At 45.2% G+C, this 25,772-nt stretch overlaps 1 protein-coding gene across 13 annotated transcripts in view; it reads left to right on the top strand.

The window, feature by feature from the left end:
* The window catches only part of Dscam (DS cell adhesion molecule), a 585,477-nt gene that overhangs the window by 450,091 nt on the left and 109,614 nt on the right, over positions 1–25,772 (top strand). For 10 of the 13 annotated variants that reach the window (XM_039087936.2, XM_039087935.2, XM_039087937.2 and 7 more), the window contains 5 exons: positions 2,334–2,530; positions 4,421–4,517; positions 5,124–5,252; positions 11,204–11,371; positions 22,912–22,982. In XM_039087936.2, coding sequence (XP_038943864.1) covers positions 2,334–2,530; positions 4,421–4,517; positions 5,124–5,252; positions 11,204–11,371; positions 22,912–22,982 — 662 coding nt within the window. Of the gene's footprint in view, positions 1–2,333; positions 2,531–4,420; positions 4,518–5,121; positions 5,253–11,203; positions 11,372–22,911; positions 23,103–25,772 lie in introns of those variants that run through there. The other 3 variants (XM_063270258.1, XM_063270259.1, XM_039087943.2) reach the window with 3 other exon arrangements.

Here is a 25,772-nt window from a genome sequence, read left to right as displayed (position 1 = left end):
TAACATGCAGGTTAATTGTGAACTTGGCCTTTGGAAACATTGCATCCTATTCCCGTGTTTTAAAATATGCCTCTATGTATGCGTATGTGTATGTGTGTATATGTATGTATGTGTATGTGTGTGTGTATGTGTGTATGTGCTATGTGTATGCATTATGTATGTATGTATGTATGTATATGTATGTATGTGGTGTGTGTATGTATGTTTGTGTATGTGTGTATGTGTGTATGCATGTGGCATGTGTATATGTATGTGTGCATGTGTGTATGTATGTGTGCATGTGTGTATATGTATGTGTGTATGTATGTACATGCATGTATATATGTAGTATGTATGTATGTGGCATATGTATGTATGGTGTGTGTATGTATGTGTGTTTTATGTATGTATATATGTGTGTGTATATATATGTGTGTATGTATGTGTATGCATGTATGTATGTATGTGGTGTGTGTATATATATTTGTGTATGTGTGTATGTATATATGCTTATATGTGTGTATGTATGCATGTATTTATGTGGCATATGTATATGTATGTGTGTATATGTGTATGTATGCATGTGGTGTGTGTCTGTATATATGTAGCATGTGTATCTATGTATATGTGTGTATGTATATATGTGGTGTGTATTATGTATGTATATATGTGTATGTGTATGCATGTATGTATGTGTATATGTGTATGTATGTGTATATGTGTATATGTGTATGTATGTGTGTATGTATGTGTATGTATGTATGTGTATATGTGTATGTATGTGTGTATATGTATGTATGTATGTGTATATGTGTATATGTGTATGTATGTGTGTATGTATGTGTATGTATGTATGTATGTGTATATGTGTATGTATGTGTGTATGTATTTATGTATGTATTTGGTGTATTATGTATGTGGTGTGTGTATGTATGTATGTGTGTATGTATGCTTGTATGTATGTATATAGGATCATTCAACTCCATAAAATTCCTTTCAGGTTGTATATTACTTATGTATTTATATGTTGTATATAATATATGTATATCTGTATGTATGCATGTGTATATATATGTATGTGTATGTGTGTATGTATGTATGTATGTATTGCCTAGATATTTCAGAATCTGCATCTAATCTTTCTGTTATCTTGAATCAGTGGGAGGCTGACTCTCATTCATACAGGTTGCTTTGTACTTATAGTGTGAGAGCTCATGACACCCTTTATCTGACAGAATGGCAGCAGAGCAGGAGGTAGGTCACATCCTTCCAAGGTGTACTCCTATTTGCTTTTTGCTGAATTCCTCAAGCCTGCTACCAAAAGAAGGTCATTGCATGTTAACTGTCCAGCATGAGGTTCCTGCAAATTGAGTCAGACTGGAAGAGTGACAGGTTATCAGAGGAAGAGGTGTCTTTTCTCTGCCTATAGCACAAGCCAGGGCTGTTTGTATACTCTGCCATTTGGCAGTCTTATTTGACTTTTTGTTTCTCATTTGGTCTAAGGCTTTGAGGCACCTGGGTAAGGATGTCTAACTCTGTATAAGGAATTATCTGCCTCTCAGATAATCACCGGCACCATGGCAAAGCCCCCAGATAACTGAAGCGTCATTATGTATCCCTTACAGCTCTCCAGGATCCATTTCGGTTTTGACCCATGTTCCCCTCCAATTTTCTTGTAACTTTGGAGTGAATTTAGGAAGGTTCATTTTAAAATAGGCTATCAGAATGCCAGGTTGTTTGCATAGTTGAGAGTGGAGTGTTCTCTAAGGACAGAAACCTACAGATTAAGTTTTAGTAAAAGAACGGAAATGAGTAAAGGTTGCTTCCTTTTTTCTTTCAGTAATTTGAGGATGAGCTTCTGTTGTAAGTCATGGAAGGAGATAGGTTTAAGGTCTCTGGGGAAAGTTTTAATACAAATCTGCAAAGATAGTCAGAAGTGTGAATCATGAAGATTGTGAGAAGTAATTAGTTGCCAGGACTGATAAAGATAATGTCAATCTGTCCCCCAGCCCCCACCCCCACTGTGTGTCCAGGCGCCCAACCCCCACCTCCTCCCTTAAGAACCTTCATTTGCCTGTGTGCTCTGGTGACATGGACACCCCCTAGATCACATCTGGTCCCAACTGGCCTGGAATGAAATTGCAGCCCCTGGAAAATGAACCTGCAAGGCACGTTCTGCCCTGGGCCCTGGGAGTCAAGCTTGTTTCTCCACCAGTGTCCTTTCTGTCACTCCTCCTCAACAGACTCTTGAACAAGTTTTTTTCTCCAAGAAGTGTCTCTTTTAGCTGAATGTGATGGTGGGAGAGTCATGAGTGCAGTTTTACTGAGCAAGGCCTGTCTTTTTTGGTTTCCAGTTCCTGCCATGATAACCTCTTATCCCAACACCACCCTGGCCACTCAGGGTCAAAGGAAGGAGATGAGCTGCACAGCACACGGGGAGAAGCCCATCATTGTCCGCTGGGAGAAAGAGGACAGGATCATTAACCCTGAAATGGCCCGTTACCTGGTGTCCACCAAGGAGGTGGGAGAGGAAGTGATTTCTACTCTGCAGGTAAAACTGCCACCTGTGGCAGAATGGGGCAGGGTGTCCTGGGACAATTAGTCAGGCCTCCCACAGGGCTGTACACATGGCAGTGACGACTTGGTGAATGTCTTGCTAGATTTCCTCCTGACACTCATCCCTCTGCATGGACAAAGTCACTGAATGACCTTCACAAGTAGTTACTTACAGTCACCTTCCACAGAGAAATGATTAAGCATGGAGAGAAGTCTCTCATGACAGTTGTCCTCAGAGGGGGTGAGAGTATGCTCAACCTCCTACAAAACAAACAAACAAACAATAGCAAGAGCTTAGAGACAAAAAGAATACCCTAATAAAAATACTTTTCAAGAACTAGGGAGATAACTCAGCAGTTAAGAGCACATACTGCTTTTCCAGAAGACCTGGATTCAGTTCCTAGCACCCATATTGGGTGGCTCACAACCATCTGTAACTCCAGCCCTAGGGGATCTGATGCCTTCTTCTGGTCTCCATGGGCTCATATACACATGCACACATGCCCCACACATATATATGTAACTGGGAATGAAGTAAGTTTTTTTTTAAAAAAATTGCTTATTTGGAGAAATCCAACATAGAGAATATCCTGTCGTTAATCTAGAATCACAAGCACCTGGAGGAAGCATGTCTAGTCTTTCTCCAGCACTGTGGGTGATTGTCTGAGCAATGCTTTTGTAATATGGAGGGCTGGTGCAGACAAAGGGGAAGCTTGAAGCTCTGTATTTGGAATGCACAGTGGGCTCTGTCTCCGGCACACAATTCTGAAGCCCTATGATATAGAGTACTAGTGTGGTCCCAAGGATGCTGGCTGTACAGTCATGCCTTACCTTCCGTAGACAGCAGATGTGAGAATGATGTAACAATTTCTGTGGACACCATAGATTTTGCACACAATGTATTCCTCACATACTTGAACCCACTCTGTGGTGCTCAAAATAGCAAACCCAGTGTGCAGAGCTGCACTGTCTGTTGAGGAAATTCTGACAAGAAATGGTGTGTTCATAAAAAGTAGTGCTTCATCTGTGGAAACAGAGAGGTAGGTTCAAAGGGCCAATGCACTCATAGATGTTCCTTATGCATAGTTCTTTAAAATCATACCACTTGGAGAAAGAGGGAAGTATATGGAATATATATGGGCCCACCGACAGCAGCTCATGTGAATTACATGTTCAGTCCAGTGAGACAGATCACTCCATTCGCACGCTTACAATTACATGGAAATAGTTTGCTTTCAGAGGGTTTAGATATGTGTGTGCATTTGTGTGCCAGTGCATATCAACATGTGTTGGTCTGTGGGTGAGCACGTTTCTATCAGTATGTTTGTGTGTGAATACATATGTAAGGTTGAGTCTGTGAGTGTGGGCATTGGTGTGTGAGTTTGTATGTACACACATAGGAATGTATACATACATGTGCAGAGGTTTGTGTCTGAGTGACTCCATGAATGTGAATGTATGTGTGTCTTTGTATGTCTCTCTGGGTGTATCCATGGGTGTGAATGGGAAACAATGTGTAGGAGTGTCTCCATGTGTGTTATATGCGACTGGGAATGTTTATGTGTGTATGAATGTGCCTGTGTCCATAAATGTGTTGTGTCTCTGTATGTGTTTGTGTGTAGCAAATTAGTCTGTGTGAATATGGATGTGTCTGTCTCTCTCTGTGTCTATGTATCCATATATATCTGTGTGTGTCCATGTATAAGTGGGAATATTTATGTGTGTCTCTGTCTGTGGCATGTGTGTATCCATATTTGTAAGTAGTAATGGCTGAATGCTGGGGATGGAAGGAAGGGTGAAGAGTTATTGTCCCACCAGAAGCCGTGCCTGCTGATCTCCAGCTTAAGCTATAACTAAAGTGAGCACTTTTCTGCTTTGGTTGCAGATTTTGCCAACAGTGAGAGAAGATTCCGGCTTCTTCTCCTGCCATGCTATCAATTCATATGGGGAGGACCGCGGAATAATTCAGCTCACGGTGCAAGGTAGGGCAGGCATGACAGAAGGAAGTGTGTGGCCATTTAGGGACAGGGTGCACTGATATCTGGCAGCATTGCAGCCCCAGTCAGCTGGGAACAGCTTGATCTCTCAGGAAATCTTGGCTATGAAGGAAATTGGGATAAATCTGGACTTTATCAGAGGCTACAACCACATCAGAGTAAAGCCCTGAAACATGGGGAGCAAAGCCCATGTGGGGACCAGGGCCGGTGAGAGACCAGACCTCAGGCTGAAAGTAGGCAAGCTCGTCCAGTGCTTGCTGCTCCTTCTTGGGTGCTTGTGTACCGGGAGAATGAAACGGCAGTCCAGCATCTGGAGATGAATGTTCCGTGAGTCTGAGCAGTGGCATTTATGCCCTGCAGGTCTGGCCCAGTGCCACCCAGGTTACAAATATAATCTCTTGGAGAAGTGGGGCAATGCCTTCTATCTAATCAGAAAAATAAAATAAAATAAAAAACAACAAATGCTTCCAACCAGCCAGCACCTGCCAATACCTAATGCCCACAGAAGCATAAGCTGCAGCCAGGTCTACCACTAGTGTTTACTCCCAGGCTTGATTTGAACTAACTCTAATCTTTCTGTTGATGGCACAGAACCCCCAGACCCCCCCGAGATTGAGATCAAAGATGTCAAAGCCCGCACAATCACGCTCAGGTGGACCATGGGGTTTGATGGCAACAGCCCCATCACAGGCTACGACATTGAGTGCAAAAATAAATCAGGTAAGCCTTTCACTCCCCCTCTGCTTTACCTCCACCTCATTCACCCTCCTGCCTTCCTTTGTTTCTTCATTGTGTGTCCACAGCCCCTCCTTCACATATTCTCGGATCTCAGGATGTCATTTCCATCTGATCCATCCCTTGCATGAGTGTGGTGTCCAGGCTTCCTTCTATGCCCAGGTTTACCCTTTCTTAGTAACCTGACTGGACCCCAGTCTTGCCTCACTGGTCTTCGTAGGAATCCCTACCACCTCAGGCATGCCCATGGGTACCAACATAGATAGGCTTCCGCTACACCCCTTCCCAGCCAACGGCCTCCTTTCCTGTCCACTCCTTCAGACAGGTGACTGCCTTAGAGTCCAAGGCTGGGTCTCCCATCCAGAGCCCCAGCTCCAGCAATGCTAGTGTCTGCCAGAAGTGACATATAGCAAGTGTATGCAAAATGAGGACAACTAATCCCCCTGCATGTGACATTGCCTCTATGACAGGCTCTGTCGTAGCGGGGCTAACGCTAGAGCTAGGTCTCAGAGCACTCAGTCAGTCCACAGCCGACACATGTAAAGTTGACCCAGATACCTGCACCATGACAGGCATTCTCTCTCTTCTTTTTCCAAGGCCACTAAAGCCCCCTTGGGGTTTTATAGTCTCCCTGGATTAGAGGGGAACACACTGCAGCCTCTAATCAGAATCATACTGTCTTATAGAAGATAAGAAGCAGGGAACTGCCTGCATGGGAAGGGTTAATATGATTCTCAGAGGCACAGCAATGCCTTTCCTGAAGCCCATGCTCCGCTTCAGATTGCCCTGTCGGAACTGATTTGGTCTCTTTTGAGCTGAGCTGTAGCAACAAATCAAACTCAAGACAGCTAGGAAAAAAGCAGTTGCAGAGGGCGAGATGTCTCACTAGCAGCATGCCATGATAGAATCAGGATTAACTGGAATGAGGAATTAGGAAAAGCAGAATTTGGAGACTCACAGCAGAAAGAAAAAAAAAAGACTCACAGCAGGTGTCAAGCGTAGACCAATGGATACAGATCAGGTGTAGGATAGCCTGTTTGGGGCACACATAAGAACATGGGGGTAGTCCAGCTAGCTGCCCTTATAGTTGCAGATTGGAGTGCTGCATGCATGAAACGGCCAAACAAGACAGCGACTTGCCAGGTGGCAGTGACCAGAGCCAGCAGAGATGTAGGCAGGCATGGAGTCATTCAGCAGGATCCAGGTAGCAGGGAGGGCCCCTCCTTCCCAGGGGCTGGTCACCTGTTGCCTGTATTCCTGAGTCTGGGACATACCACAACCTCCCACTGAGGGACAGACCAGGTGTCTGCTACCTTCAGAAAGGGTCCCCCTGCCAACTGTTGGTACCCACCCAAAACAACATCAGGGAGCATTAGGATCTGGCTCATGTTGGCCCTCTGCTGGCCTGAGCTTCACCTTGCTATTTCTCTATCTGTCTCCCTTCTGCTAACTTCATCTGTTAAAGAGAAGACCATAGCAGAAACCAGGGTTGCCTCTGGCAGGAAGACTTAACTCCCCTGGGCCATGGAGCCTCTACTCCTCCTCAATGCTCCCTTATCATGGCTTTCCCTGGAACATATCACCTCATGCTCATCTCTGTGTGTATTAAATGCCATAGCCATCCGTGCATGTCACTCCACTAGCCTGGAAGCTGGTCGGGCTCCCCCTGCCTACTAGGTCTATTCCCACACTGCCCATTGTTCTGATACCTGATGGGCAGTGGATGTTAAGCTGATATTTAATGAATCTTTAAGACAAAAGTACACCTAAAATGATTCACTCATTGCCTGACACACAGCCCACTGCTGACTAGGGCACCCTTTTGTGCTGCTTAAACATGCATGAAAATGGTTACAAGATCCAGGTCCCCAAAGGCTTGTCTTGATGGGAACATCACCATCTAAGAAACCTCACTGCATACCCCTCCTCAAGTGTCATGGAAATTTCTCAGAGTCAGGCTCTGGATTTCTTCTTTCTTCGAGTCCCCAGCACTTGGTACATTGCTCAGTGCACATAGAGTGTGGAAGAAACATTCCTTGTGTTTAAACTTCAGCCTTAGAGTAGAAAGTCCTGGAAGCAGACAGGGGGAAGCTGCTCTCTTTGTAGGTAGAGGCTGAACTCAGTTCTGTAATCCACATGGCTGTCAGCATCCTCATACGTTATGTCTTTCCTCAGTAACTTCTGAGTGTGCAAATCTCATTGCCATAATCTAAGCTAAATTCATAGGAAACCTATCCTTCAGAATGCACCTCTTCCAAGAAGCCTTCCCTGACCATCCATCTCCCTTCTCTATCCATAATCCTCTAACTCTCACTGGACTCCTAACTAGTTAATCTCTACTGTCCACTGAGCATCTGTCCCCTTGGGGTGCCCTTGTGACATGTCTCTGACCAGTCCTTCACAGTGTCTCTCTGCACTCCAGGATTCCTGGTACACATGCTAGACTCATGGTAAATGTTCACAGAACCATGGCTCCATCCTTTGGAGCAGTGCTATCATCTTGCAAAGGAACTTTCATCTATGTTTCATATGTTTTCTACAAAAGCTACATCCCACCAGTGTAGGAAAAACCCTTCATATTCTTAGCAAAGAGCTTTCTTGCCAGTGTATTAGTCAAGGCTGGATCAAGTCCAGGAAACATGAACTTATCAAATCTGCCGTTCACCCACACAGGGCTTCTTCAACCCATCCTCCATCTCTTAGCCAAATGATCCTCCTTCCATCACTTGAAGACAGATGAGTGTCCTTGGTTTTCTGTTTACCAAAATAATAGTGATTTTAAAGAGTCCATATCCACATCTGCCTCTGTGACCACCAGTCTGGAAACACCCAGAACAAAACCATGATATCAAATGGTAGGAAGTAAGCATAGGAGGGTAGGTGTCTCCCCACTCTATGCATCTTCTCTATTGCCAGGAGCTCCCTGGTGTGCTGACTGTCCCTTTCTTTTGGTTCTTGGGGAAACTATGTCTCTACATGGACACTCTGGTCTCTGTAACAGTCTCCCAACTTCTGCTCATGTGGTGCCTCCCCACTCACTGGACTGTGGTTATTACATCTGATCCCATCTCTCCTTTTTGGGTGCTGAAGCCCTTTTCTCTCCTAGGCCTGTTCCCCTGGCCTCTTTCCTCTCCTTCCACCTCCCAGAGTATGGGGAACTTCAGCACCTTGGTCAGCACCTAGCAACCCTGTTTGGCATCAGCTCCATGAGCTTAAATAATAGAGCTTGCTACAGCCTGGCCCAAGAAATGTCACCATCTAAGAAACCTCATTGCGCACCTCTCCTCAAGTGTTTTGGAAGTTTACCACAGGTAGATAGTTGCTGTCTCCAAGTCTCCTCCTTCTGAAGCTTCATCCCAGATAGTTCTTCTGAGACTATCATCACAGAGAGATGTTTTTCAGTGTCCCAGTGCCAATGTCTTCACCCTAGTCTTCCTTTCATCTGTCTCCCCATTTTAAAGCCTTTTACAATTCCTCCATCTCCAGGGGTTTCAGATACTCATACTCATTATGATCATTGACCTTTAGCCGTATCTCTTTAAGCTACTTCCACTGTTATAATATTGTCCCTAGACCCTCACACTGAAAGTCAAATCCTTGGTTTATCTGGGTATCCTGTTCAACCAAATGAGACAGTTGTTCTAAACTATTAGAATGGCTCAGATGGTGAAGTGTTTTACTACAAAGACCCATGGGCACAGAAACCCTGGGACTGAGATCAACAAGCTTGAAAGCACAGAAACCATCAGACCTTGGGGTCCCAGTGTTCCCACAGACTCAGTAATCACTGGAACAAAGACCTGTGTTTATTTATCAGGTGCCCAACCCAGAGCCCTGAAAGAAGAGTGGAATTACAATTCAAAATGCAAATATAGCTAGGAAGATTGTAGCATAGTCCAGATCGAAATCCTTGGAGCACACAGACTGCAAAGTGTAGCTGCAAACCTAAGTGCGGAGGTACAAACCTGAGCAGGGAGTGTTTGGGGGCAGCTACATGAGCAACCAATAGAATTTATGTGGAAACATCTTACTCTTCTCCTGGCTCACTGTCTGGAGAGATACTTTTTCCAATAGGTAAAGCATGAATTCTGAATAGGGTGGGGAGCTAGTCTTTGAGTCATACTAGAAGGTTGTTTTGCAGATAGTTACCTATAGGGACTTAGACTGGGTCAAAGGAACCTATAGCTAGTGGCTGCTGAGTCCTCGGTATTATATACAATCATTCCCTCCTTGCCTTGGTGTCTCATGTGGCTTAGGAGGTTGGGAGGAGAAGGAGGAGAAGAGGGGAGGAGGAGGGGGAGGAAAGAGGAGAAAGAAGAAGAGGAAGAACAAGAGGAGGGAGGAGGGAGGGGAGGGAGGAGAAGGGAGGAGGAGGAAGAAGATGAAAAAGAAGAGGCATTCATTTGCCTCCCCAGATTCTCAGCCTCTTCCACAGCCCATACACATGGCTGCAGTGAACGTGGTTGTTTCCATTGGTCCTTGCACTTCCAGAAACTTTCATCTTATCTCAATAGAGCATTCAGCCAGCCTAGTGTCTGCTTCCTCCCACGTGTCTTTGTGTCTTGCAATGCTGGCGGTTCCTTCCTGCATCAAAGCATCTTCAGGAGGTCCAGCTTTCCCTCTGACAGGCTTCTCATCGGACATCATTTCACTGAAATAAAAGTTCCCCTCATTCATCCTCTATCCAATCTCACAATTCAGTATTTAGCCACATTCTCTTCCTGTCACAGTGCCTACCTCAGTCTTCCCAACTCAAAAGGTGCCTCTACTTTGCACATTGATAGTGACGATCTGTTTGTGCTATGCATGGTGATTCCCCAAGAAGCAAGAGCCTTACAAGTCTGAAATCATGTGTTTCTATTTCTTCAAATCTTGATTTACCCCAGCACAAGGCAGCTCCCTTATGCTCATCACTAGTGTGACAAAGGTGTTGGCATTCCCAGGATGCCGGTGTCCCTGGGCTCTCCCTTTGGAGACTTACCTACTTATCAAGCACTTACTGTGTTCTTCCTCCTGCCAGGCACTGGGTGAGCACTGGTCATGCATATTGGATGGGTAATGTGGCCTCCACCCTTGTAGAAAATTTCTACAAAAATCCTCAAGTGTATTGTGAGTCACAAGAGAGGACCTCTCCACTCATGGTCCCAGGGTGTCTTTTCTCCTACAACCACCACTTGCTAATGACTATCTGACCTCAGTCAACTGTTCAACCCTTCTAGATCTTGGATGACTTCCTCATCTTTAACCAAAGACCTAATATTCCATGATATCTCTTCCCAATAGGCAGGCATTGGCATTCAAAGTAGCTGAGGTTTAAAAAAGAATTCCTGCCACAGAAGATTTGGGATAAAATGAGTTTTAAGAATTGAGGTTGACCAAGGTGCTTGCTTTGTCAGATTTGCACCAAGGTTGAATGGGCTTGTGTGGAATGATCTTAGTCTTATCACACTTGATTTGGGAAGGAAAGGTCAGATATGACTAAGAGTTTTGCTGGGTTTGTGTCTTTTAGAACTAGGGGCCCACAGAGGAGCAATGTCTGAAATATATTCTACTGTGCACTGTAGAATGGGCTCTTGTGTATGTCTGAGGCTTCTGCAGAACCAGCTTCCACCTCTGTGTCTCCTATCCTGCTCTTCCCCAGACATATATTCTGTGTTTGCTCAAGGTTCTTCCCTGTACCAAGCTCACCTCAGCTCTTTACCCACTGTCATGGGAAATAAGTGTGTGACCCCATGTCCCCTCTGATGACCAGCTCAGACAAGAAGCTGGAAACATTGTATTGAGATTTTGCTTTGGGGGTATTTTTTTCTTTCTTCCTTTCTTTTCTTTGTTTTTATTTTTATTATTTTTATTTTATTCCTGTTGTGAACTTTCAAAGGCAGAGGAAAAAAACTCACATCTCTATCTCTTCTTTTTTGAAAAACAAAACCCAAAAGACTCCTGGGATTCTGCTCAAAGAACCAAAGATGTTTCCCCTCAGCTGAACTCGGCCACCATCATTGATATCCACCCTTCCTCCACCTACAGCATCCGCATGTACGCCAAGAACCGGATTGGCAAGAGTGAGCCCAGCAACGAGATCACCATCACGGCAGATGAGGCAGGTAGGTAGCACTGGTTAGAGCCTGCCACACAGAAATTCACTCTCGTGACTTTCCCCACTCCTGGTGAAGTTCTTTGATGTGGGCTTCCCATGGCCCCATGGCCTTCAAAAATGCTCATAATAACACCTTGCACAGGTTTGAGGTCAATGCTTGATACCCAGATGGTCAAGGTTCTTAATACAGAACTGCGAACAGAAAACATTAAGCCAGCAATGCTGAGGGAATCAAAGGGTCGTGACATTGTACAATCCCTTGGTTTTGATGCACTGGAACCGAGTTGATGGGGAGACACTAAGTATCTTCCCAAAACCCATGAATTAAAGTGTGGGAGAGAGAAGAATGCTGAAGTCAAAAACCCCAAGAGTGTGTCTGTAGGCAAGCAGAGAGGCTTGGTTACTTAATGATTGATAACATCGCTGACTGTCCTTCCACCATGATGAATTATTTCTTACTAAATGTTGAAAACTTTGAAGATACACATAAGTTTTGAGACAGACGTACTCTCCCATTACCTAGAACTGACGTAGGACCATGTTGACAGAATCTTCTAGGTCATTTTTGCGATCTGTTTCACCACTCGCACATATACCCATTCATGTTCTCCAGTGCACATATCCACACATATGTACTTAGAGACATACGTGTCTACTCCAGCATCACTGGATGCAGTCAACTGACCAGTAGAAGACTGAAAACCTAGGTGGTAGCCATTGGATGCTGACTGTGAGCCTGTCCCATGGGAGAACAAAGGAAAGCATCGGTTTGAGGCCTCTCTTGGTAGGAAGCAAGGAGCCAATGTCTGGCTTGTTTCTTGGAAAAAGGATTGACTGACAACCTTCTTTTGGTTTTCCACTATCAAAGTCAAAAATGCTCATAAGTTTGATTCAAGGTCAGAACATCATCTATCATCTTCCAGTGACTGTTACTCACCTAGAAGTGGGCATCAACTTCCAGCCAGCCATTATTGAGTCCCCTCCACTCTGTATATGCATAGACACTGTGCTTGTATCTCTGAAATACTTTCCGGAGATTCATAGTGGCATTTCTTACCACATATCTCACACATCCCATCCAGTTGGACAGTCACTTTCAACTTTTCTTTAGTGTAGGCCCTGCCACGGTGAGCACCCTGGCATCTCTCATCAGGCACTTTCTAAAGATTACCTTTCCCGTGTTAGATTCTAAGAGGTGTGACTTCTGAACCAGCCCAGCTGCATCTTAGTTATGTGGTCAATCTTAACTCTTGAGGAAACAAGTTTAAATGTGTGGACGGTATGGTGTCCATTTCTCCCATCCAAGTACTGACTAGGTCTGACCCTGCTTAGCTTCCAAGGTCACATGAGATTGGGTGTGTTCGAGGTAGTATTGCCGTAAGCCAGAGCCTGGTTCTCAATATAGGGAGATATCCAATCTTGAAAATTGTGTTCAAGGATGGGTGACAGTGTACTGCACCTTTAATTCCTAGACTCCCTCTTTGTGTCATCTATATAATAGACATGATACGTCTGGTGCCTTTTCCTCCTTATGCATATTTAACTGCCACTGGAAATCCAAATTCCGAGTTCTGGAAGTACTTTGATTGCTCAGAAAAAAAAAAGTAGAAAATAAGTGTGGGGATACTTTCTGGAATTGCAGTATACTGGCTATTCGGAGAATACGTTTTCTGTCTCGTTCATCCCAAAATGTAGCTGTTGACTACATGCTCAGCTCCTTCCTGCCTCTCGCATCCCTATCACTCACTCTCCAGCACCATCTCTTGCAGCTGCTCCCCCGTGGCCATTAGGAGCAGTGTTGCTGCAGGCTGTGTCCTTTCCTCCTCACCTCCGGAGCAGGCTTCGGTTGCCATGGCAGCATCTCTACCTGCAGCCAAGAGGCCAGGTGACCAGCTCTGGGTGCTGGGCTGCAGGGCAGCTGCTAGGTTTCTGTGCAGACAGAAATGGAGTCTCTCCCCTTTCCCTGGCTGACTAGGCTCTTGGCTGTTACCTGGGTGCTGGCTTGGGCAGCCCACTTAGGATATGATTTGATGTTCAGATAAAGCAAGAAAGCGAATAGACTAGAAGACAGGCTTTGTCGTGGAGTAGAATTTGCATGACTAGAATCAGAAAGTCATTTTCCATGTGTGACTCGTGGATGGGAGTGCCATCCACACCGCTGACCTGCAGTCCCTCCTTAGAACTGACTGTGGCAGTTCTAAGCCACCTCACAGCCACACAGCCACCTCCTACAGTGATGCCCAAAGGCGTGTTTTTAGAGAGACCTTTCTGATGCTTTCCTAAAATAATGAGTTTGTCAAGCAATGAACATTGGGTGGAACCCTCTGGATGCTCTAGTGTTGTGGTGCCCTAGTGTTGGGCACCTAAGGCCACCCATCACTTTATATCTGCTGAGGCTATGTCTGTGAGGTGCTTAGTCCTGGATACCCACCTATGTCAACTACTTTGAAGGTACAGGCAGTGACCCCCCCCCATCCAGCTCCACTAACCCCTGACCCTTTGCTGTGTGTACTTCCTCCCCACTCTGGTAAATCTTCCAAACTTTGACTCTCATTCTCTGTGCTTTTCCTAGAAGAGCCAGGTTAGAGACATTTCTGCCCTGTGAAGTTACTTATCTTGTCCCTGTGTAAACTCAGTGGTCAAGTCTTTCTATCTTAGGTCAAGGATCGTGAAGACAATAACAGTTGAGACTTTTTGTCACTTCTCCATGCACCCCAGTGTCCTGAGATAATGTTGTGACTCCTTCAACACCAGAAAGTATTTGCTATTTAAGTCTCAACCGTGTGTGTTCCTAGTGTGAAAGAAGAGTTCTGTGGGGTGTGTGTGTGTGTGTGTGTGTGTGTGTATGTGTGTGTGTGTGTGTGCGCCTCAGTGCATGTGTATGTCCATGTGTCTGTGTGTGTATGTGTGTGTGTCTCTATGTGTGTGCCTGTGTATATGTATGTGTGTGTCTGTGTCTCTGTTTATGTGTGTGTATGTGTGTGTGCCTGTGTGTATGTGTGTGTCCATATATCTGTGTCTATGTGCATATGTGTCTGTGTGTGTCTCTTTGTGTGTTTGTGTCACTGTGTGTCTCTGTGTCTGTGTCTTTGTGTGTTTATGTGTGTGTGTGCCTATGTGTATATGTGTGTGTGTGTCTGTGTGTATGTACATGTGTGTGTCTGTGCATGTGTCTGTGTCTCTGTATGTGTTCATATGTATGTGTGTCTGTATCTCTCTGTGTGTTCATGTGTGTGTGTCTCTGTGTCTCTCTTGTGTGTGCATCTGTGTGTCTTTATGTGTATGTATGTACTAAATATACACTTCAAAATTATATAATAGTGTGGTTTGGGTGTGTAGTGAGAAAATACATGTATGTTAAATCCACACTAAAGATTCTGAAGTGTATTAATGTCTTAATGCTGATATTCCCCCAAATTCACCAGATCCCCATACCCTTTTAGTAAGAGGTGGGGTCATAAGAAGCTGAGTAGGCCATGAGGATGGTATCATTATGAGTACAAGGAGTCCTTTATACCAGGCCCGAGAGAGTTCTCCGGCCCCTTCCACCATGTAAGGACACAAGGGACATCTACACTTTCACCAAAATATAATCTTGTGATACCTTCACACTGACATCTCAGATTCTAGAAATCGATATCTATACAGATTCAAGTCCTGGTTCTTAGGAGATACTTGACTGTGTGTTTTCTTATTAGCGTAGCTTAAAAAGACTAAGAGATTCAGACAGGAAAGGTAAAAGTGGCCCAGGGCAAAGCTTGGCCTTCAGCAAAGAAGGCTGAAAAACAAGAGGCAATGACTAAGACCCTTCCACCACAGCTCTGACCTCCACCGCAGGAGTCTTCCTCCCTGCTCCCTCCCATATCCTGGGTCATAATCTGCAGAGAGCTTCATTAGGATCTTCCTAGTACTCATGCCTCTGAGTGAGGTACCACTCTTTCAAATCTCATCATCATCATCACGACCACCACCACCACCGTCGTCGTCGTCGTCGTCATCATCATCATCATCATCATCATCAATTCCAGTAACTGCTATTGGTCCTCTACACCTGGCAGCTCTCAACTGGAGTCCAGTGCAAGGATCCCCTTTGACGGATCTGCTGTTGACAAACAGCCCTTCCCTTCCTTGGTTGAAGCCTGGTCAAACTTAAGCAAGGAGGCTAAATTCCCCCCTGAACCCAGTGACAAGAATAATACAATCTAAATATATCATGTTTGTGTATGAAATCGCCAAAGAATTTTAAAAAAATTAAAAAAAGGAAACTACGACAGAGATTGCATAGAACCAAATTATCATCCTTCATGCAAAAGTTTGAAGACCTTAAACTTGCACCACAGGAAATTGATTTACAATCCCTACAGTATCCATCCCAAAGCTGCCTGAAGAAAGAATTGCTACCATTAGCACAGCGCTCCTTCCTAACATTGGAAAGATCATTGCTCTGAGCCTCAATTCCCGGGTATTTTTATGTGAAAGCGTCCACGTGAATAATCACACCACTTAAATGCACTTGACCTCAGAAAGCAAATATGTGGCAAAGATGGCACCATTTAGCACACTCTTCTTGACTCCCCCGCATGCCCCCAAAATAAGTCAGAGTAAGTAGAGACACTCTCGGAGTTGACAAGATCATCTCTTAATGGAGCAGAAGTGCCCCCGACTTTCCAGAGCTCCATGAGATACCGATCAGACATGTCATACCGGGGCTGACCCTGGCCAGAGAGCCACTTCCCGTCGGTGGCTGGACCCTGAGGTTGTGTGACCCTGAGTGTGACTGAGTGCAGGGTGGCTGATCCTCTCATCATCTTCATTACACATCCAGGCGGCAATGTGGAAGTTCAATTGTGCTGGAGCACTGTGAATGACACTGCTTCCACAGACTAGCAGGGGATGGGTATTTGGGTTTCAGAGAGGGCACTGTGGGCTTTCCAGCAGATCTGCTCCTCGTTAGGGATCTGTACGGGCCAGCCATGCCCTGTGTGTGACAGTGCCTTTAGCCACATTTTTTTTTGATTAGTTACTGTCTGTTTAAGGTTCAATGGAGGAGAACCTTAGAAATTAATCCTGGAGAAATCATCCGTATTCTTGCTATTCCTTATACATAGGAACAGCATCCTGGTGCTAACTTAGGTTGCTCTAGAAACATTCTAGAATATTCTAGAGTGGTCTTTCCCCTTCTCCCTCACAACTTTCTATTCTTTGCCTAAATATTATCTCTACAAATCCTGTCCTACCCTATTAGGATTCCACACGCGCTAGCTTCCTCCACCTCCCAATACTCTCTATAAAGTAGCCTAATCACCACCAGATTTTTCTGGCTCCTTCTTTTGGTTTCCTTCCAGCCCTCTCTCACCTGCATAGCAACAGTTGCCTGCAGGTTTTTCTTCTTCCTCTTAGGCCCTAGAACAATGTTTGGCACATGATAGTACTGAATAAATGGTTTAGATGAATGAGTTATCAATCCATCAGTAGCTTTACATGAATTAAGTCTCCATTTCATGTCAAAATATGATCTTCATGTTTTTATTGAGCAGTGTCTTGGAAACTTTCTCCACAAAAACAACTTGTTCTCACACACCCAGCCCCTAACACACAGAGATCTGCATGTGAGATCATACAGTGGCTCCTGAGTCTTTTATTTGATCCTAGCCCACTATATAAAGGCTTTCATACATACATACATACATACATACATACATACATACATACATACATACATACACACACAAATATATATATATATATATATATATATATATATATATATATATATATAATTTTGAACTGCTTCTCAGATTCCCTTCTGTCACATGGCCTGACTGTATAAAATCAAGGGAACACAAATGAGGAAAAACACATATTTGTCTTTTTGGGACTGACTTAATACACCTAGAAAGGTTATCTGTTTCTATCTGTTTTCCTACAAACAAAATGACTGTTTCTCTTTATGGCTACAAAATATTCAACTGTATCTATGAAGCAGGATATGGATACATTTTCTTTCCTTACTCCCACGGTGATGGGTTCTAAGACTGGATCCACCACTTAGCTTCTGAAGACAGTGCTGACCCAACACGAATCCTCTTCTCCACGACGACCTGACTTGCAGTAGGTGCTCACCAACACCCAGGAAGGCAAAGACAGACGTCTGTGAGGGATATTCATCAGGAAGCTTCCCCCAGTCCAATCAACAAACTCCAGACTTTGTTTGTAGCTAGGATATGGATACATTTCTCTGGGAGAGGCTATGTTCTGAGATCCTGGTACCTCACTGATCTTTAGGAGACAGTGGGCTGTCAGGAGCAGGAAGCTCATTGGACAGGCAGCATCCAGCTCAGGAGGAAGCCACACAGGCCAGCCAGAGTATGGGAAATGGTTGGGAGAAGAAGGAAATGTCACTCCTGTGCATGTGGCAGTCAGGTAGGTTTCTCTTTGATGTATCTAGCCAAACAGGATGAGTTAACATTGTTTTGCTGGGGACCTGGCAAAAACATTAGAAATTGTAAACAGACTAATCCTTTTACAGATTAGCCAATGCTTTTGTTTTTACTTCTGTAGATGTGCAAAGATCATCAGTTCTAGGAAACGATGCTAATTATCCATCTTCGACTCCAGTCTCCTACTGTAGGGAAACTGCTGTGTATTCTATTATGAAAAACACAAACAAAACAACAAACTTGGCAGGAATGGAGAAATGACTCAGCAGTGAAAAGTGCTCGCTGCTCTTGCAAAGGACCTATGTTGTGTGGATCACAACTGCCTGTAACTCCAGCTCCAGAGGATCTAACATTCCCTTCTGTATGGCTGCACACATGAGTATTTACCCATACACATGAGCATGCACACACAATGTGTTCATATACATACACACACATTTAAAAATAAATACTTTAAAAATGTAAAACACTCTATTTTACATACAGTTTCAACTTTGGGGTATGTAACCAATTCTTAAGTAACAAATACCAACATGATTTTCAAATTTAGTGCAACAAATGGGATAACTTGTGAGTTGCTGTGTCCATTTCAGTGTTAGGAATTTCCCCTGCCTTGACTTTGGGTCACAGAGGTTGCCCATGGCGATGTAAGAGGCTTTGGAAGCTCAGTAAGGTTTATATTAAACGAATCCTTTTTATGACTATAATGGCTTTCTTATAATGCTGTAGAAACAACAGTTAGTTCCCTTTGTAACCTTCAGTCCTCCTCAGAGAGAGAGAGAGAGAGAGAGAGAGAGAGAGAGAGAGAGAGAGAGTGTTAAGAATTGACAAGGTCAGCTCGAAATAGTTCTTCAAGAATGATTTTGATGAAATCTAGAGAGATGATGGTTCAACAGGTAAGAGTACATAGTGCTCTCTCAGAGGTCACAGCGTTGATGCTAGGCAACTCAAAATGATGCCTCTGGCCTCTGTGGGTACTGAACTTATATGTACATAGTCATGACCATGCACATGACCATGCACATGCACATAATTAAAAATAGTGTTAAAAGTATTTCTTAAAGAACCATTTTAATGGGGGAGCCACATTCTTTTCTGCCACTGACATGAGAAGAAATCCATGGATTTTTATCAGGTCTGACATCAAGTTTCCACATCAAGTATGTGATTTGCAAGGATCAGAGGCAAGGCTCTGACGGCAAAGGTCCCAGTGGCTGGATGTTGGGACAGGATGGCAGGAGAGCCTTTTTCAGATGGATTAGGAAACCCATGGGTTTCAGTGGCCCAGCTATACTGCTGAGCCTGCACCTGTTGAGGAGGAGGAGGAGGCTCTGGTCTCACATCTGCAAAGTGCTCTATCCCTTCTAGAAATGAACGTCCTCTGGACTCAGCTCCTGAGAGACCCTAGGAGGCCAAAAGCAAGGTAGACTTGGATGCTAGGGTCTCAGATGCTTGAATGTGTGCCTAGGTGGAAATAACAGCTGAAGAGACTCCCAGGCAGCAGATTCGACAGAGGGAAGTTAAAGCTGGAGGGCAGAGGCTCTGTTGGAGCTGTTGAGAGCCTGTGCACTTTTATTCTGCCAAGGCACTGGACATGGGGAAAAAATGCACATGAATAGAAGAACACGAAGTAAATGGCAGAAGGACTCCATCCAGGGAGGGGCCAATAACTAGGACTTATGGGAACTTCCAAGTACTTGGAGCCATACATACCTCCTTTTAAAGAGGCCAAGTCAAGTCCAGAGTTAATGTTTGGTAACATAGTAGAAAGTGGAGTAGGTTTTGAGGCTACAGCAGGGTGCCAGGTTTAGAGGTCCCTGATGGTGCTAGACAAAGCAGAGGACAAACTAGTGGCAGACTTCAAAGAATGCCTGGACATGCCTGGAAATGGGACATGAGTTAGAAAGGCAGGCTGAGTGCTGGAGCTCCTCTTCTCTGTAGTCCATGGAGAAACCCTTACTCGCCCTCAGATGCTTAGCATGAGGTCACAGGGAGAGAACACAGGGAGCCCTGTTTCCTAGGCTTAGCACCTGCCACTGCTGCCATGGTCCTTTTCCCTCTCTCAAGCCCCACCCAGTGGGACTCGGCTGTCCTTCCAGCCCCATTTTCTGGCAGCTCTCCACCTCCTGTCTTCTCACAGACTAGCAGCCTTGAGCATCGATTTTCTCACCTCTCTTTCTCGTTACTTTTTCAACCTGGGCTACACAAAGCCCTTTCCGTGCAATGTTTTAGTCTACCTACCCCCACCTTCCCCTTTTCCCACCCCTCCCATTTACCCCATTTGATCTCCTAGACAGCCGTGTTCCTTTCACATCATCCATAACAGATCTGGTTTCATTTTTTCTACTTAAACTATCTGGCTGGCAAATAAGAGAAAGAACAGTGATCATTATCCTGAGATAGAATGTATTTGCCTAATGTGGTCAGCCTTCCTTGCTTTACTCTCCATGGGGCTGAGTAGAATTCCACCATGTATCCAAGCCACATTATCTGCATCTATCCCTCTGGCAACAGACACCTGGGTTGATTCTGTAACTCAGCTATCATGAATAATGCTGCGGGGAACATGGCTGAACAAATGTCCCTGTGGTGCGGTGACTCAGTGTCTGTTGGGTAAACACTTGGGTGCAGGGTAACTGGCCTGTGTGATAAGTCTGCTTATAGTTCTGTGAGGAACCTTGAAGCAGACTCTTGTGGCCTCTAGACTCGCTGACTTTCTGAGCAGCAGGTAGAGTACTCCCTTTGTCCCCTGCCCACCTATATCCATCCAGTGACACTTTAATCCTCCCTCACTGTTTCTAAGTCTCCTGAGACTACCTTCCTCTGCCTGTCCCCACCCCGAGGCAGGGGCATCCTGGCTCTAAACTGCAGAGTACACTCATTTCCATGGGCCACAGTCATCTCCTAAGCTCTCGCTGTGGCCCTGCAGCGGGCTGCATTTTCTTCACTGCTTTGATTCTAATACTGTCTTACTGTCATATAGAGTCAACCCTCAGACTGCCTGGGGGTCTGTATCTACAGGTTCAAACTTCGGGTTAGAAAGGGTTTTAAAGATTGCATCTGAATTGTATGCACGTAGACTTTTCTTCTGGCATTATTCTATATACAACGCAGAATCAGAACTCTTGGCACAGACTTTGTGTTCTGCGTCCCCTAAAAATGGTTTAAAGTGCACATAAGTGTGGGCCTCTTTCCTGCTACTTCATGGATGACTTGACCATTGTTGGTCTTCTGTTTGTTTTGAGTAAAGAGACAATGGTGCCCACACCTGCTTCGTTACAACAGAAGAAAAAAATCTACCTCTGATATGTCCAGCTGTCCTGCTCCAGGGCTGCTTTTGTCTTGAACCAGATGGTATTTCTTGAAGTTTACCTATGATCTTTCTGTCTTAGAGTCCTCCCTCCCTTCTCCCTACTAAAGATGATAATTATCCTTTCATATTCCCTTTTTGTTTATTCAACCTATTATTTTCATAGCATCCCTATGGTTTATCCTATGGCATAGAAAGGAAACTGAGTCAAAGAGATGTTATACAACTTATATAAACCTGCATAGCCAATGAGAGGTGGTGCCCAGTAGGAAAGCCATGAGCTCCTGACTTGAAAGGACACCAGGACACTAATCTCTTTGAGCAGAAAGAAACCATCTTCCTCTGCACCAAACCCTGCCCAGAGCCAACCTTTGAGCCCTTCACTCTCCCTTCACTTGTGACCACTTGGGGATCAGCTCTTGTCTCCCTTGTGCCTTTTTCTTCCCATCACCCTGCTGTCTCTACACCAGCAGAAATGGCTCTTTTGAGTCTCTACAATCCCTGCTAGCTCTGATCAGAGAATAAAAACTGGGTCGGGTTGGAAACCACTTTCCATCTACTGACACATCCATCCCAGGTAGGAACTACCCAACTCTATTGATGTGATTCTTACTACTACACAGCCACAGTGATTAGAAATGGGTTGTCCCAAAGGACAAGCTTGGTGTCATTTCCATATGTTGCCTGAGTCCCTGCATTATGAGACCTTTAACTGTAAAGTGTAGGGAGCTAGCATCATCATAGAAGCCCCCACAGAGGAGTCCTGCTCTGAACACCTGTGGAACAAAACTCCACATCACTTAAGGGTTCTAGAGGCAGAGGAGAGTCCTCCCCTACAGCACAGAGTTGTGTAATGTGTGTGTGTGTGTGTGTGTGTGTGTGTGTGTGTGTGTGTATGGTGTGAGTGTGTGGTGTTTGTATATGGTATGAGTGTGTGGTGTGTGTATATGGTGTGAGTGTGTGTAAGTATGTGTGTGTGTTGTGTGTTGTATGGTGTGTATATGTGTGTGTATGTGATATATGTGTGTGTGGTGTGGTGTGAGTGTGTGTGGTATGTGAGTGTGTGTAAGTGTGTGTGTGGTGTGTGTGGTATGGTGTGTATATGTGTGTATGTGGTATATGTATGTGTGTGTGAGAGAGAGAGAGAGAGTGGGGGTGTGGATGGGTGTGGGTGTGTGTGTGTGAGAGTGGGGGTGTGGATGGGTGTGGGTGTGTGTGTGAGAGTGGGGGTGTGGATGGGTGTGTGTGTGTGGTGTGTGTGGTATGTGTGTGTATGTGCGGTATTGTGTGGGGCTGGGTGGGTGGGGATGGTGTGTGTGTATAGGTGTGGGTATGGGTATGTGTGATATGTGTGTGTGTGTGGTATATGTGTGTGTTGTGGGTGTGTGTGGTGTGGTATATGTGTGTGCTGTGTGTGTGTGTGTGGTATGTGTATGTGTTCTATGTGTATGTGTATGTGTGTTTGGTGTGTATATGTGTGTGTGTGAGTACATGTGGTGTGTGTGGTGTGTGTGTGAGTTTGGTATGTGTGTGTCTGTGATCCCTATGTTACACCTTACTTCATCTAACTTGGGGTTATTAATCGTATAGCCAAAGGCATACTGAGGAGGGACAGGACCCCAGGATTCGTGTGCCCCTGAGTAAATAAACAGAAAGCAAATACTGTGCACTGACTACAACTGCTTCTGCCTGCTGCTCCTGAGAATAAGCTTCCCTACCCCAGACAGACTGGCCAGTAGCTTGCATCCTGCTCTGAACCTGTGTCTAACCTGCCTGTATGCTTTTCGATCCCCACAGCTCCTGATGGTCCACCTCAGGAAGTGCACCTGGAACCCACCTCATCTCAGAGTATCAGGGTTACCTGGAAGGTAAACTGAGTCAACGCATGTGTCTTTGACACTTTTCTTAGTATGTAAGCATCATTACTCTTGTCATAATGCCAGGACACGAGCATTTTATTTGAAAAAGAAAGTTTCTTTTTCAAATCAGATCTACTCGTCTATATGTGTCTATACAGGTGTGTATACACATCTGATACGGCCATGGTTGCTGGATGACCAGGATTCATCCTGAGATGTACGTCCTTGTGTGGTTTTGTCACTGGGAAATTATCATGGAATGTACTTATACTAACTAAGCTGCCCGGGATGCCTCTAACTACTCTAACAGTCATTACGCATATGCTTGGCCTGTCATTGAAACACTATTCCATGACATAAGCAGGTTTGAGATCCATGATTTAAATTCCTCTATAGCATATTGTCTATCTCCAAAGAATGAAGCTGCCCTGTCTTATTCATTTTATCCTCAGAATTTGATCGAGGTCCCTAGGATTGGCCTCATGCAGATAGGGAGGCTGACACACCCTGACTGAGTGTGCTGACCTCACCACAGTAGAAAACCTCTAAGTGCTTCTTGGGAGTGAAGATGGCTGTCTGTGGTGCACAGTGGCAGGAGGAAGAGAAAGCTCGCTGGGGATTAGCTAGCCGCTGCCCTCAAGAAAGCACCTGGGTTTCCTGACTGTGGTCATGAGCCTTAGAAGCAGCTGTCTCCCAGGCAGTCCAGGACTGTGGTTATGGATACAGACTGGTGGCTATTTTGCTTGGTGTGGGATGCCCTGACCCAGAGCATAGCCTGCCTTAAAGGTAAACTTTGTCAGTGAGGGAGGTGACGGCATCACAGACCAGTGCCACAGTGTCACAGAGTTGCCACTGACCCACAGATATGCAAATCTCGACACTTACCTGTGGGTGAGATACACTGGAAATTAGCCATTTGCTTGGAGATGTACTTGGCAATGACCGTAGGGTCAAATGCTGCTTTATTTGGGCAACTGTGACTGGCACCATCCTTCCGTGAAGATATACCTCTGATCTGTATTTATATCATAGCATGGTTTTCCCTTCTCACCCATTTTCCCTCTCCTCCCCTCCCTTCCTCTCCCCCCCCATCACCCGCTTCTTCTCTTCCCTCCCTCTTCCTTCTCCTATTGACCCTCTCATAAAACGATGACCATGTGTCACAGAAATAGGTTTCCACTGTGGAAGTACATGCCACCTCAGGTATTAACGTGGGTTAATGCGGGGAGTCCCTGTGTGCCAGCTTTTAGCCCTGGCCATTGAGCTGTGTTTGCAGCAGGCAGCAGGACAGACTGTGTGGCGTAGGAGTATGACTGAGCCGGCCTCAGTCTTTGTGACCAGTCCTGCGAGCACCACACACTGTACAATAAAAGGCTCTCAGCATGGCCTAACCCTGTACACATCCCAGCCATGCTACAAACAGAAGCTGCCTCAGTCTGCCGTGAATAGAGGCCGTGGAGTTTCAGCCAATTGTTCATATATCTACTTGCATTGGGATACTGGGAAGGGCCAGATATTACTGTGCACCTTAAGAGGTTTTCTTTTTTCTTTTCTGGGGGGGGGGGTAGTTCCTGTATGAAAGATGTATCACTCTACAGAGCACCTACGTCTCGCAGCTAAAATTGGAAACTCCTGGGACCTTGAATTGTAGCCCAATGTAAAAAGCTGTGGTCAAAGCCAGTGCATTACATGGCTTTCCGTAGCCAAAGGGATAAAGGTGCTGTGGGCTACAGAGCACACTTAGCTTTCCTAAAACCACTGGTTAGGTGCTGTGCAGGCATACAGCCCTGCCTACAAGCACTCATTGCCTGGCTCGTGGACAAGCAGGCAGGCACACTGGCGATCAGTCCCACTGAGTGAGCTATGGCCGCTGGACTCTCAGGCAGACTAGTTTACCTGGTGATGAAAATGACTCTAAATGGCATTACTGTTTCAGGTAAGGTGTGGGCCGATCTAAAGGATATGTGGAGACAGTGCGTGCCACCAAACATAGCTCTCTGTGACAGAAGAGTTCAGAGAAAGGGAGAGGTGAGGAAAGACAGACGGGGGACAGGGGGACAGGGAACAGGGACAGCATGACCCAGAAAGGGAACCCCTGTGTCAGAGGAGGCATGGACATGAGTGGAATGGTGGGAACCCAAGAGGAGGACTCGTTCACCACTGTGGGACAGCTCGTCAGGACAGAGAGCTGTGTCCACTGCGAAGAGAAGAGAGAAGGGCTCTTGGGTCTGAGTGAGAAAACAGCCATTTTAGAGTTGACATCCTAAAGGCTTTTCAAGGATGATAAAGTTAACCATTAAAATTTTATAGTATTGTCTCATAAGTAGTAGCCCTTCCCCTGGGTCTCTGTTATCAAAGCAAACTCTTTACCCTTTTGTGTTTTAATTATTCGTCTTGTCATTCAGATTTTGAATTTTTCAGGCCTAGCTGAGGCGGCCCATGGCCTGAGAATATGACTATCCCATAGACACCCGAGGCCTCCAACATCAGGCCCCACCACCCTCCTTAGTCTGGGACCCCTCACTCCACAGCCATCCCCGCCCTCAGAGATCCCTCAGGCCTTCCCTCTCTGTCCTCCTTCACAGGTTACCAAGCCACCCCTCCCGCCCAGTGCTGGAGTCTCGTGTCTCCAACTGTACATGACTCACAGAGAACAGGGGAATCCCCAACATGGAATTGTTCATGACATTTCCCACATACTCACTGCACAGTTCATCTCCTCTGTGGGTCTGTGGGCTCTTTAGACCCTTGTCCATTACGTCCCATGGCAGATGAGTGAAGAAGTAAATCAGAGAATAA

The sequence above is a fragment of the Rattus norvegicus genome, chromosome 11 (genome assembly GCF_036323735.1).
Source record: "Rattus norvegicus strain BN/NHsdMcwi chromosome 11, GRCr8, whole genome shotgun sequence".
Taxonomy (NCBI): domain Eukaryota; kingdom Metazoa; phylum Chordata; class Mammalia; order Rodentia; family Muridae; genus Rattus; species Rattus norvegicus.
Note: the sequence above shows the minus strand (reverse complement) of the source record. Positions and strands in the feature narration are given on the sequence as shown.